Below are 13,166 nucleotides of genomic sequence, written 5' to 3' on the forward strand. Positions count from 1 at the left end.
GGCCGCACCTAATATCTAGTCTGTGTTCAGCTCTGCATGTGACCTGACCTGTTGTGCTCACTGTAGCTGTGGCCTTCTCACAGCCTGATCACTGCTGTGATTTATCCTCAGTACCTGAGGGCCAGAACACATAAATATATATTTAAAACCTGTAAACTCCTACCATCCATAAAAATGATTAAAGTCCCTATTTTGGTTAACTCTGCACCCTCCCACAACAACTGGGTTTGATTTGTCAGGGTAAACCAGATGCAGGTGATGTTCCACACTCTGTTCCAGGGATGCAGTAAATCAAAACCAGAACAGGTCTGAATCTGATGAGCTCTGCAACAAACCTGATACCCACTCAGGTCTTGGCCAGGACCTGTGGACATACCTATAGGCTTAGGACTATAGATTTCCCGTGGGTCTGTGCTGTGCCGTCTTCACCCTGAACTTGCACCTCACAGTTGTTTTATTACCACCTAGTAAGCACTAATTCAGCCAGGGACGCAAAATGATGCAAGCCAAAGAAATCCGCTGAGTGTGGGTAGCTTTCATCGCATTTCCATTTACCAGATAGCTGTGATCCTGCGCTGTCAGCTTTAAAAAGCTTATCACCTGGGGAGGCAAGAGCAGTGTTGGGCTTGAGACACAAACAATTAAGATGTTACTCATTACTTTTTTAAATAGTACTAAAAGGTCTTGCTGGGAGCAGTTCTGCTTTAACAGTCCTTCCAAAATTCAGCAAGAGTTGATGTTCTTCTCATTTTTGCTGATTAAACTCAAAACAGCAGGGAAACCTTTACCCAGAGTGAGAGGAACTAATTTTGTATTTCAATTGACTGTAGTTGTATTGCACCTTTCTAGTCTTCTGACCACTCAAAGTGCTTTACATGTCACAGTCACCCCTTTCACACACATTCATACACTGATGGTGGAGGCCGCCATGCAAGGTGCCAAGTGCCCACCAGAAATAAAATAAACATTCACACACACTCATACACCCATGGCACAGCAATTTGGGGTTCAGCATCTTGCCCAAGTACACTTTGACATGCGGGCTGGGGAGAGTGATTGTTGGACTGGAGACAAAAACACAACTCCAAATAAAGGCTAACATTGCTGCATGACATGTTCTCCATATCCTTTATGACGGGATATTACAGTATGTCATTGTTGTGTTTACAGAAGATGTCAGAAGAATTTGTATTAAAAGTGTTTTTATGTTTTAAAACATGGCTAGAGGGGATCTTTAATGTGTGCTGATCACCTTGTATTTTGAGCCATTCTAAATGGAGACATCCTTTTTCACAGGAAGGTGTCACTTGCAAAACATGCTGCTCACAGGAACCAGGAATCAGGCCAGTATCAACATTTAACCATACAGATGATTCAAAAAAATCTTTGATATGAAGGAAACCACAACAGTTTGTGTGTTTTCTCAACACATTTAGCTAAATCTTGCATTTGTTATTATAACTGTTTGTGTAATTAGATGTTTGCCCTGAGAAAGACCTGATGATACATCATATACTGTAAATACTATACTGTCATGCTATGAAGGGAATAAGTCACAGGGATATATTTCCACAAACATGTCAGTCAGTAGAAAAACTGTTAAATGAAAAATGACAGAGAACTCCGCAGGCGATAGGAGAAATCGTATAACCAAATTAACATGTGCATCATTCCAGTTGTCAAGCCTGTTCTCTACTTTATTGGTATTTTTAAGTCAGGATGAACCTGAGGAATGGAACAACCATTAAAACAAACAATGATTCTGTTTTCTCTGGCAGAGAGCTACTTTTCAGGGGGAAAGAGAAGAAAAAGAGAGGGGAAAGAAAACAACGCGGCTGCTTTTCTGGCAGGGACGTGAGATGGGGTGGTAGGGAGCCCAGAGCGGTGCTCGTGCCAGCACATCCACATGTCATCTCTGTTTAGACACACCTTGGAGAATGTGACCTCTTTCCAAGCCTGGCCTGGCAAGGGGTCCACGGAGGAGGGAGGAAAAGCCCCGGATTGTTGCCAACCTGCACCAGAAAGCTGCCTCCCACTGTGTGCATGCATGCGTATGTGAGCATACTGTATGACTCACTTTATGGATGGTATGTGTGCATTTGCGTGCGGGTATGCAGATTAATGACGTGGACTCTGGCAGATCAAACACTCAGAGGCTCGTTAACTTCATTGTGGACAGTATCGCCACCAACTTGGTTCAAGAATCCTCCCTTCTGCCACCCTAGACTTGTGTTTTGGCCTTTGTGACACTTTTTTGGTTGCAGAGGTGACATGAGTGAACACACCCTGCCGATAGTAAAATTCTTTAGGGGAAGCCATGTCAGAAATTACCCATCACAATAGTAGATTTGAGATGGCAGCTTAGCAGCGAGAGGCCACCCACAGTCTCCCAAGGTTGTGGGAAGACAGTGGGAGATGGGGTGTAGAGTTGACAGGCAGGCAAAAAGGCATTCACCTGTGTACGAGAGGGATAAGCAAGCCGCCAGCCACACAAAGTACAGACACAGCAGAATCCTGCTCCCTGCCCGTCATTTGGCGTCCGGCAGCGAGGGATAACTGAATTACAGTAGCAGCAAAAAGCTAATCTCACTTCCTCTGTGGGGGCCGCATGTGTGTGCACTTGCATGCCTGTCTGTGGGGTGTTGTAAGTGTTCGTTTGTGCGGCCATGTGCACTCATTCAGGCTCAGCATGGATTTTGGAAAGCATGTTATCCTGACAGCGAGAGTGTATGTTTACTAGATGAAGATGATGGCTCACAACCAACTTTCCTGCAGGGACCAGAAGGTGAGGAGTAATAAAGGTGAGGTGCATACAATTGTCTGTGTGTGGGGGGGGGCAGCTTGTTTACATATTCGGTGCATGTGTCCACCTGTTAAAGCACACCTATTGCTAACTCAACTTGACGAGCTGTCATCTAAGATGAGGCTGAGTCAACTAGCATTTGTAAAGCCTCCAGTGATTTCCAAGATGGACAGTATCCAACAGTATTTGTTTGCAAGTCTCATTCTAGTTGTGTGTCTGTCATTGATCTGATTGTTTATTAGCCACAACCTCAACACAGTGAACAGTATGCAACAAAATGTCACAGTTACACGTTTAGTCCAGTGGCGTGCAGAGAAGCTTGGGGCAAACTTCAAGGCTAGCTGAAACCTACAAAGACTGGACAAACCACACATAAAGATTATCTCCAACAACATGCACACTGATGATTTTATCAGCTACTTTCCACAACTGACCCAAACTGGAATAGACCCAGTCCAGCTTGGTCTGATCAGTCATCCTGCCCAGATCATACTCATAATCGTTTAAATTGTTTAGCTACTGTAAATAGTAACATCAGGATACTAACATGCTTGCGATGACAATTCTAACAATGTTGCTGATTTTTAGCAGGTATGTTGTAAACCATGTTCATCTTGGTTTAGCCAGTTATCGTGCAAAAATTAACCATTTAGCACTAAACACAAAATACAGCTGATGCTGATGGGAGTCATTAGTTTTAAAGGGGATTTGTCACTACCCCAAAAAATTAAAACTAAGTGTGAAATCTTTTCACACAAAAGTTATGTGGCAGACATCAGGGTTGTTAGTTGGGTGTAAGAAAGAAAGAAAGAACAAGGGTCTCATTTATAAAACTGTGCGTAGAAAATTGTACGTATGCCCAAAAGCCAAAAATGGCGTTCGACAATGGCGTTTGGCTCGAAAAGGCAACGAACATCTGATGACAATAGGCAATATGAAACTATGTCCTCGTATTTGCTCGACTGACGCACTGAAAACGGCATCAATTTAAATGTAATTTGTCCTGTTCGTCTTATTTATGAGAATAAATTGCACTGCATGCAAGTATTAAATAATATGATTCCTGATTAAACAGTACAACTTATTTGAGGCGTTCTTTTGCAGAAACAGATATCTGCATTTGTGTTTATTATCCTAAATCTGGATACTTGTGTGCGCTGCAAATTATCTTAAATTGGGTGGGTTTTTTTGCACACTTCAGGGAAAGTCAAACGGTTTCATCCTTCTTCCATGTGAGTCGACATTTCTCATTTCTCTTCTTTATGTGCCTACTCATGGTTCAGAGTTTACTTACAGGAACGCACATTCTCCCGTCAAGTTTGTTTTTCATAGATCGCAACCTTTGCTTGGGAAGTGCCCTACGCACGTTTCCAGCCCTGTTTTGTACGTACGCACTGTTTATAAATGAGACCCCAGGTCTTTTTTCCCCTGGGAGACTGGGTTTTGCATTCCGCAAAATGTTTTTGTAAGGTGATTTCTGGTGTGTTTTCCTGTTTAGTTTGTTTTGTTTGGGCTGGTGTGAAAGCTGTATATTGAACAGCAGAACTACCTAGAAGTTAGGTATCAGTCCAGTGGCCTGTACTACGAAGCGAGGTAACTGGCTTATCCAGGTAACTTCAGGAGTAATTTTGTGACGTCAGGTGTAACTTCCTGATCAACCTGTAATAGAAAGGTGGATGGGTTTTACCTGCGGTCTGTTGCCATGGCAATTTACGCTGCACACTAAACTGCTCCAAGCAGGTTTTGTTCGTGGTTAACACGAGGTTATCCTGCATACGTGGACTACACACCACAACTGTACTCAGTATTAATGATGAGAAGTAGATATTAATACACACCACTTGATAAAATATGTTTAGATTTCATCCTGACTTTCATCCACGGTGCATGATAATATAGCGTTCTGGGCTAACTCACCTATTTCCTCACTGCTAAATCCAATCATGAAGTCCAATATAATTTTCCACTGCGTATGCAATACAAGGCAAGTCAAGCATGTGGGTCCTTGAAAAAAAACAGTTTTTCAGAGAGTTTCTCTCATAAATGTATGAATACAATGTCAGAGAATAGTTTTTAACTTGTAGATTTGTTATTATTAGTTTCTCGTAAATCTACCACATTGAAATTCTTTTCTCCTCTCCCCTGGATCCAATTATTTTATGGACATAATCTTAATGGTATTACAGTGCCTTGCGAAAGTATTCGGCCCCCTTGAACTTTTTGACCTTTTGCCACATTTCAGGCTTCAAACATAAAGATATAACATTTTTATTTTTTGTGAAGAATCAACAACAAGTGGGACACAATTATGAAGTGGAACGAAATTTATTGGATATTTCAAACCTTTTTAACAAATAAAAAACTTTTGGGCGTGCAAAATTATTCAGCCCCCTTTACTTTCAATGCTGCAAACTCTCTCCAGAAGTTCAGTGAGGATCTCTGAATGATCCAATGTTGACCTAAATGACTAATGATGATAAATAGAATCCACCTGTGTGAAATCAAGTCTCCGTATAAATGCACCTGCTCTGTGATAGTCTCAGAGGTCCGTTAAAAGCGCAGAGAGCATCATGAAGAACAAGGAACACACCAGGCAGGTCCGAGATACTGTTGTGGAGAAGTTTAAAGCCGGATTTGGATACAAAAAGATTTCCCAAGCTTTAAACATCCCAAGGAGCACTGTGCAAGCGATAATATTGAAATGGAAGGAGTATCAGACCACTGCAAATCTACGAAGACCCGGCCGTCCCTCTAAACTTTCAGCTCATACAAGGAGAAGACTGATCAGAGATGCAGCCAAGAGGCCCATGATCGCTCTGGATGAACTGCAGAGATCTACAGCTGAGATGGGACAACTCAGTCGTATACTGCACAAATCTGGCCTTTATGGAAGAGTGGCAAGAAGAAAGCCATTTCTTAAAGATATCCATAAAAAGTCTCGTTTAAAGTTTGCCACAAGCCACCTGGGAGACACACCAAACATGTGGAAGAAGGTGCTCTGGTCAGATGAAACCAAAATCGAACTTTTTGGCAACAATGCAAAACGTTATGTTTGGCGTAAAGGCAACACAGCTCATCACCCTGAACACACCATCCCCACTGTCAAACATGGTGGTGACAGCATCATGGTTTGGGCCTGCTTTTCTTCAGCAGGGACAGGGAAGATGGTTAAAATTGATGGGAAGATGGATGGAGCCAAATACAGGACCATTCTGGAAGAAAACCTGATGGAGTCTGCAAAAGACCTGAGACTGGGACGGAGATTTGTCTTCCAACAAGACAATGATCCAAAACATAAAGCAAAATCTACACTGGAATGGTTCACAAATAAACATATCCAGGTGTTAGAATGGCCAAGTCAAAGTCCAGACCTGAATCCAATCGAGAATCTGTGGAAACTGAAAACTGCTGTTCACAAACGCTCTCCATCCAACCTCACTGAGCTCGAGCTGTTTTGCAAGGAGGAATGGGCAAAAATTTCAGTCTCTCGGTGTGCAAAACTGATATAGACGTACCCCAAGCGATTTACAGCTGTAATCGCAGCAAAAGGTGGCGCTACAAAGTATTAACTTAAGGGGGCTGAATAATTTTGCACGCCCAATTTTTCAGTTTTTTATTTGTTAAAAAAGTTTGAAATATCCAATAAATTTCGTTCCACTTCATGATTGTGTCCCACTTGTTGTTGGTTCTTCACAAAAAATTACAGTTTTATATCTTTATGTTTGAAGCCTGAAATGTGGCAAAAGGTCGAAAAGTTCAAGGGGGCCGAATACTTTCGCAAGGCACTGTACCTCAGTTTTTTAAGGAAGCGGTTATTAAACCACTTCTAGACTTCTTTAGACAGTTACAGACCGATATCTAACTTTCCTTTCATATCCATGATCCTTGAAAAAATCGTGGCAAATCAATTCTGTGAATTTTTGCATAGCAACAACTTATTTGAAAAATTTCAGTCATTTTTCAGAATGCATCACAGTACAGAGACAGCACTGGTAAAAATTTCTAATGATCTTTTAACAGCATCAGATAAGGGACTAGTCTCTGTATTAGTCTTATTAGATCGAAGTGCGGCATTTGATACAATTGATCACCATATTTTACTACAGAGACTTGAACACTTAATCAGCATTAAAGGAACTGCTTTAAGCTGGTTTAAATCCTACTTATCAGATCGCAGTTTGTACATGTAAACAATAAGTCTTCTCTGCACAGCAGAGTTAACCATGGAGTTCCCCAAGGTTCAGTCCTTAGACCTATATTATTCACCTTGTATATGCTTCCGCTAGGTAATATCATTAGGAACCACAGTATAAACTTTCATTGTTATGCTGATGACACTCAGTTATACCTTTCTATCAGACCTGATGAAACCAACCAGTCAGCTAGGCTTCAAATGTGCATTAAGGATTTGAAGACCTGTATGTCTTATAATTTCTTGATGTTGAACTCTGAAAATTGAGGTTGTAGTACTTGGACCCAAACTCCTCCGAGACACATTGTCTGCAGACATAGTTGCCTTCGATGGCATTGCCTTGGCCTCCAGCACCACCGTGAGGAATCTGGGAGTTACTTTTGATCAAGACCTGTCTTTCAACGCACACATAAAGCAAACTACAAGGACTGCCTATTTTCACCTTCGCAATATTAAAATTAGAAACCTTCTGCATCGAGATGATGCAGAGAAACTTGTTTGACTACTGTAACTTTCAGGCTGCTCAAAAAAATCTCTTAAGTCTCTCCAGTTAATACAAAACGCTGCTGCACGCATACTGACAAGAACCAGCAGGAGAGATCATATCACCCCTGTTTTAGTAACTTTGCACTGGCTCCCGGTAAATTTGAGAATTGATTTTAAAATACTTCTTACATACAAAGCCCTTAATGGTCAGGCACCATCTTATTTAAAAGAACTCCTTAAACCATACTGCCCCACTAGAACACTGCGTTCCCAAAATGCAGGGCTACTTGTAGTGCCTAGGATCTCCAGATGTAGAATAGGAGCCACAACCTTTAGCCATCAGGCACCTCAGCTGTGGAATCAGACCCCTGTCTGGGTTCAGGAAGCAACCAACATTTCCATATTTAAGAGTAGGCTAAAAACTTTTCTTTTTAGTAAAGCTTTTAGCGAGGGATGGTTTTTCTGTATTTTGTGAGAAGGCTTATAGTTTGGGCTACGGTATTTTATGAATTTTTTATACATTTTATTTGTCTATTTTATTTTATTGTATTTATTATTAGTTTTATAATTGTTTATTTTATTGTTGTTTTTTAATGTGTGTTTCTTATGTGTTAACATTTTCTGCAAATTCAATGTGTGTTTTCTGTAAAGTGTATTGGGACCACACAGCTGGTGATTTTACACTTTTAATAAACTTTAACTTTAACTTTAAAATAGTGTAGTATTACATCCTTGGCTTCTAGTTTGATTAAATGATTAGTTTGACAAAGTAATCCATATTTTTTTCCCAGAATCCCAATGTGTATCGGTATTGACACTCAAAAAATAAGTGCAGAATTGTCTCGTCTTCATCTTTGCAGAATTCACATTTTTGATCAATATCTATAAATTTTGACAACATTTGGTTAGTAGGGTATATGTTAGGCGCGATATTGTAATGCATTTCTTTCACTTTATTGGGTATAACAAATTTAAATGGAAGTTGCCAGCGCCATGTTTGCTCTCCTGATCACAGCATAAGTGACGTAGATAGTGACATGTGCAAAAATGTCCCAATTCTGCTCTTCACAGCTTCACAGGGCCCTTGCACACTTACTCCGCTAAGTGCACTTTAAACAAGTGTCCACTTCGAGGCAGACTTTAGGGCGTAGTGTGGATATTGGGACAGGGCCTTGGTGTCACTCGAAAGTTCAGTTCAGCGGCTAATTTGAATAGAAGCTATCGTAGTTGTTTACATTCAAATCGGCGTTATTACGGTTTTAATGACATACGAGCCACGTCTGCCGGCAAATATGAAACAATGCGGCAGCAGTCCCTGGGGTTTTATTGATGGAAAAATGTGTTTTGGACTAAATATTTGTACTGGATTGGATCATCTGGACCTCTGACAATGTAACAAGACCATTTTGTTGGAATATAATCGATAGGTGGATTGCTATGAGGCTTCATAGGTGAGTCGTGTCAATTTTGCTTGTACTGGTTGGTCTGAAAGAAGCACTTATTGTACCCGCTCTGGGCTTTGTATCTTGAAATGGTTTGCATTGGTCGAATCACGAGGGTTTTAGCTTTCAAATGGTGTGTCATATGAGTATGAAGCTAACATAGCAGTTGTGTGCACATACTGAAAGCTGCCGCCAGGACCTGACGGCCCATGGGTGGGAATGTTAAGTGGTAAATAAATGATATGATTTTCATTTTGACATGAACAATCCATGTCACATTAAAATCAAATCACAACATAAATAAAACAAACTAATGAGGTGCATTGCATTTCAGTGTTGTCCAGAGAGCAGTGCTCAGAGCCCAATACACAATGTAGTTACATTTGTAAAAACAGCAGAAAATAGACGTAGCATAATATGGCAACAATATGGTGGAAAACCTTCAGATGAAACAGATGACCTCCTTTTCTCTTGTTCTCCCTCTTTCTGTGTGTGTGTGTGTGTGTGTGCGCGCGTCTGTGCGTCCAGAACTCAGCTGTATCCCACAGATCAAGTTCTAGTAAGACCTCCGTTCAGGTGACATGGACATCAGAAGCGACAGCAAACTCAAAACCAATTCAGTTCCAGTAAGGTTGAATTCAATAATTTTGTCCTATTCCATTCTGTTCTTTTCTATGTCATGCCATGCTCAAGTGGTTCAGAAAAGTGAACCACTACTCTGCATAATCTCTATGTGTTTCTAACTTGATTCATAAAAACTGGTTTTGCTGTATCTGCAGTGCATCCTTCGTGCAGGATTTCAAGACCTTCTGGGTTGATGTTACAAGTCCTGCCCTGACCTTCATTAATACCGGAACTGGTGGAAGTCCCCCCATTACACCAACAATAACCGGTTCCACGACTACGCCAATAACATCATCTAAAATACAACAACCTGATGTAAGTAATAATGATGATTAGGAGCACGTTATTAAAGGAGACCTATTATGCTTTTCCACATTTTATGACTTATCTACAATGTTGGATGTTCATGTTAAACATGGCCAAAGCTTCAAAAAATGAGGTTAAAGCTGTTAAAAGAAATCCCTGTGAGCAAAAATCTCAGATTTCCTCCTGTTCTGAACACTCTGTTTTGAACTGCTTTTTCTACCAAGAGCTCCGTTCTATGTATTACCGAGCAAGAAGGAGCTGGTGTTCCATATATGGGCATAGCAACGGTCCAGCAATGGCTCAGTCTGCCTGTTCTGCCCAGCAACAACAACAGCCTGGTAACATGCTTCAGGTCTTGGCCAATCAGAAAACAGTGGGCCATCGCTATTGGGTTTACCCCTACACGTGCCTGCGCGGCACTGATACATTTTGTCTACGGCCACCCACAGCGTGGGCCTGTCCTACGTCCACACCTTGTATATAAACAACGGTGAGACCCAGCCATCGGCTCCCAATTTTCTTCAGCACTGAGCTGTCTTAAGAGCTATTCTAAAGAGAAGAAGATTAAAGAGAAAAATGTCTGCTCGCAAGCTTACCGGCCCAGGGCGAGGTGCCGCTCCTTCCGTACAGGTGTGCAGCGTCTGTCACATGGGCTACATCATGCCCGGGGATCTCCATCCTCGCTGCGAGGCGTGTCTCGGCCCGGAGCACTCACTCCCAGCTCACAATGCCGTTCTGCGCCCTCCTCACCCCCGATGACCGGCTGCCCGATGATTTCACCGTTCAGCAGGAAGAGGTGTGGAAGCCCACTCACTCCTTGGATGAAGTCCTCAGCCTGCTGTTGCCAGTCGTCCTCCTCTTCTGTCCACGGGTCTCCCAGTGGCTCGACGTTCTCCCTGTCCCCGGCGATTGCCGACCCCGAGGCGGGGGACTCTGACCCCGAGGATTGCTTCCTCATTCACTCCACCACCATGACTGAGGAAGAAAAGGAGAAATCAGCAAAGGGGCAAGCGCGCAGCTCACAAAATGCGCTGCTGTAGCCATCACCGCCGCCCGGATATGTGTCTGGCTGACACAGATTCATCGTATCCTGTGGCTCCCTGTCATTTAATTAACGTTATAAAATGTCATATTTTTTATCTAATTGTTTACACTGGTGCATAGGCGTGAGCAGTGAAATTGAGGATTAGTTATTGTAGAGATACATTTTGTCATCAATTTAGAATTTATTATTTCATTTGAAGTCTTTTGTGAGTCTTTAACAATAAAATGGCGTTTGTTTTCACTCTGGAATTCAAGCATTATACCTGGCTAGGTAAATATGAAAATCCAGATTTATTATTTCAAATGTATATAATTCATAACAAATCATCTAATCGGACTTTGCATATAGAGCAGGTCCAGACAGTACTCTGTTTAATATTATTTAAAGAGACAATTCCCAATTCCCCAACAGTGTATGACAACTGCTTTATTGAACCCAGATTATATTAGATTCACAGTCAACATGAGCAAGGGGAAAGGAGATATTTGCTAAAAAAAATAGTAAGTTGAAACAGAGGAAAGGAAAGGAATTAGAGATGATAATGCAGCCTGCATTTTATGATAGTGAATTTGGTTCTGGTTCAGCATTGTGTGGGTCTGTGTTTTAGCATAAATTTTGGTCTGCTGTGTGTGTGAGGGTCTGGCAGTTTTGCTCCAGAATACTTGGTGACCTGAACTGACGGGCACCCGTTAACTGGTGTAATACATTTGATTTATCATCATCCACAGACTGCAGACATTAGTTAAATAAGCATGGATATTGTAACCATTGTAAGATTTTAGTTCACTGAAGAACGCACCTGCAATGTACTAGGTTTCCTTATGACCTGGAAAACTGATTTAAATGTGCTGATTTGCATACATTTGCCAGGACACTGCAGGTGAATAGAACAAACAAAATAACCTAAGCATATCACCACAGAACTTCCTCAATAACTTACATCAAGAGTAAGGTTTTTTTTGTTCAAATGTTATGTTTAAATGTACAGATTAGCTTGTTTTGGTTAATTTAGAAGAAATCTACGGGTGCAAACACATGAAGGGTAGAAGGCTCAAAACAAACACCATCTAAATTTGTATTTTGGAAGTGTTCTTTCCATTAGAGTAAAAGAAGACGTAAAAGCAAAATAGACCAAAATCTCAAAATTGATCACTGCATGATTAAAAAGTGTCCTGCCTTAAACAGCAACTTCAACATTTTGAGGGTAGGCTCCTCATCTGATAACTATTCTTTCTATTAGTTTGTTGTATGCTGATAGATCTTTACTGATACAGACAGCCCTGTCACAAATGTGAAACTAAGTCCTTCAGTCAAGTCTCCATCAGTTATTGGGTGTGTGTGCGCGCGCATGCGCGTGTGTGTAAAATAACAATAATAATAATAATGTATTTGATCAAAACATTAATGTATTCAGGCAATTCAGTATTCTGTCGTTTGGGTGTGTGAAGCTGTAGGTTATCTTGCATGTCCAACCCTTCATGCAGTCATTTATTCTAAATATATACTTGAATCTAGTAGAAGTTCCCTTTTTTCACTTTGAGCCCCTGACCCCCAAAGTTACCACCAATACAGATTCGATACCTTGCGTAAAATGCCACCCGTTGAAGCCATAGTAGTTGATTGGTAACCTATTATTATTTTTGTTGTTGTTATGGACAACCAAGGTTATTTTGCCTATTTTCTTTTTTTCTTGTTTCAAATAACTGTTATATAAATATTAGGAAACTGTATCAGATCCTCCTCATCTTAATTAGATCCTCCTCACCCTTAGTGTCATACAGGGAAAGACTACAACTTGGAAGTGTTTTTGTATTTTAATGAGAGAGGAGGAGTGAAATAGCGACCAAATGTTGTTTGTGTGTGTTGTGGGAAACAAATTTACCATAAGTAAATTTGATACATTTGTTGTTATCTTTTGATCAATAAACTAAATTGATAGATCTCCGTGAGTGGTTTTTCCTTTAGTGAGTCGCAAACCTCTTTTGGTGTCTTTTGACAAGCAACTTACTGTAAAACAGTCAATAACTGGCAGCAATTGTCAAGCTACTTACTGTAAAACAAATCACATTAAATAGCTGGCAGCAATTGACAAGCAATTTACTGTGAAACAAATCACAGTAAATAACTGGCAGCAATTGACAAGCAACTTACTGTAAAACAAATCACAGTAGATAACTGGCAGCAATTGACCAGTAACTTACTGTGAAACAAATCACAGTAAATAACTGGCAGCAAATGACCAGTAACTTACTGTGAAACAAATCACAG

At 40.9% G+C, this 13,166-nt stretch overlaps 1 protein-coding gene across 1 annotated transcript in view; it reads left to right on the top strand.

Annotated features, from left to right (window-relative positions):
* The window catches only part of LOC123980195 (putative ferric-chelate reductase 1), a 44,132-nt gene that overhangs the window by 20,331 nt on the left and 10,635 nt on the right, over positions 1–13,166 (top strand). Inside the window, exons 3-6 of the mRNA XM_046064496.1 lie at positions 9,452–9,549; positions 9,703–9,862; positions 10,078–10,343; positions 10,484–10,776. Coding sequence (XP_045920452.1) covers positions 9,452–9,549; positions 9,703–9,862; positions 10,078–10,343; positions 10,484–10,776 — 817 coding nt within the window. The remainder of the gene's footprint in view (positions 1–9,451; positions 9,550–9,702; positions 9,863–10,077; positions 10,344–10,483; positions 10,777–13,166) is intronic.

This window comes from Micropterus dolomieu, linkage group LG01, assembly GCF_021292245.1.
Source record: "Micropterus dolomieu isolate WLL.071019.BEF.003 ecotype Adirondacks linkage group LG01, ASM2129224v1, whole genome shotgun sequence".
Lineage (NCBI taxonomy): Eukaryota > Metazoa > Chordata > Actinopteri > Centrarchiformes > Centrarchidae > Micropterus > Micropterus dolomieu.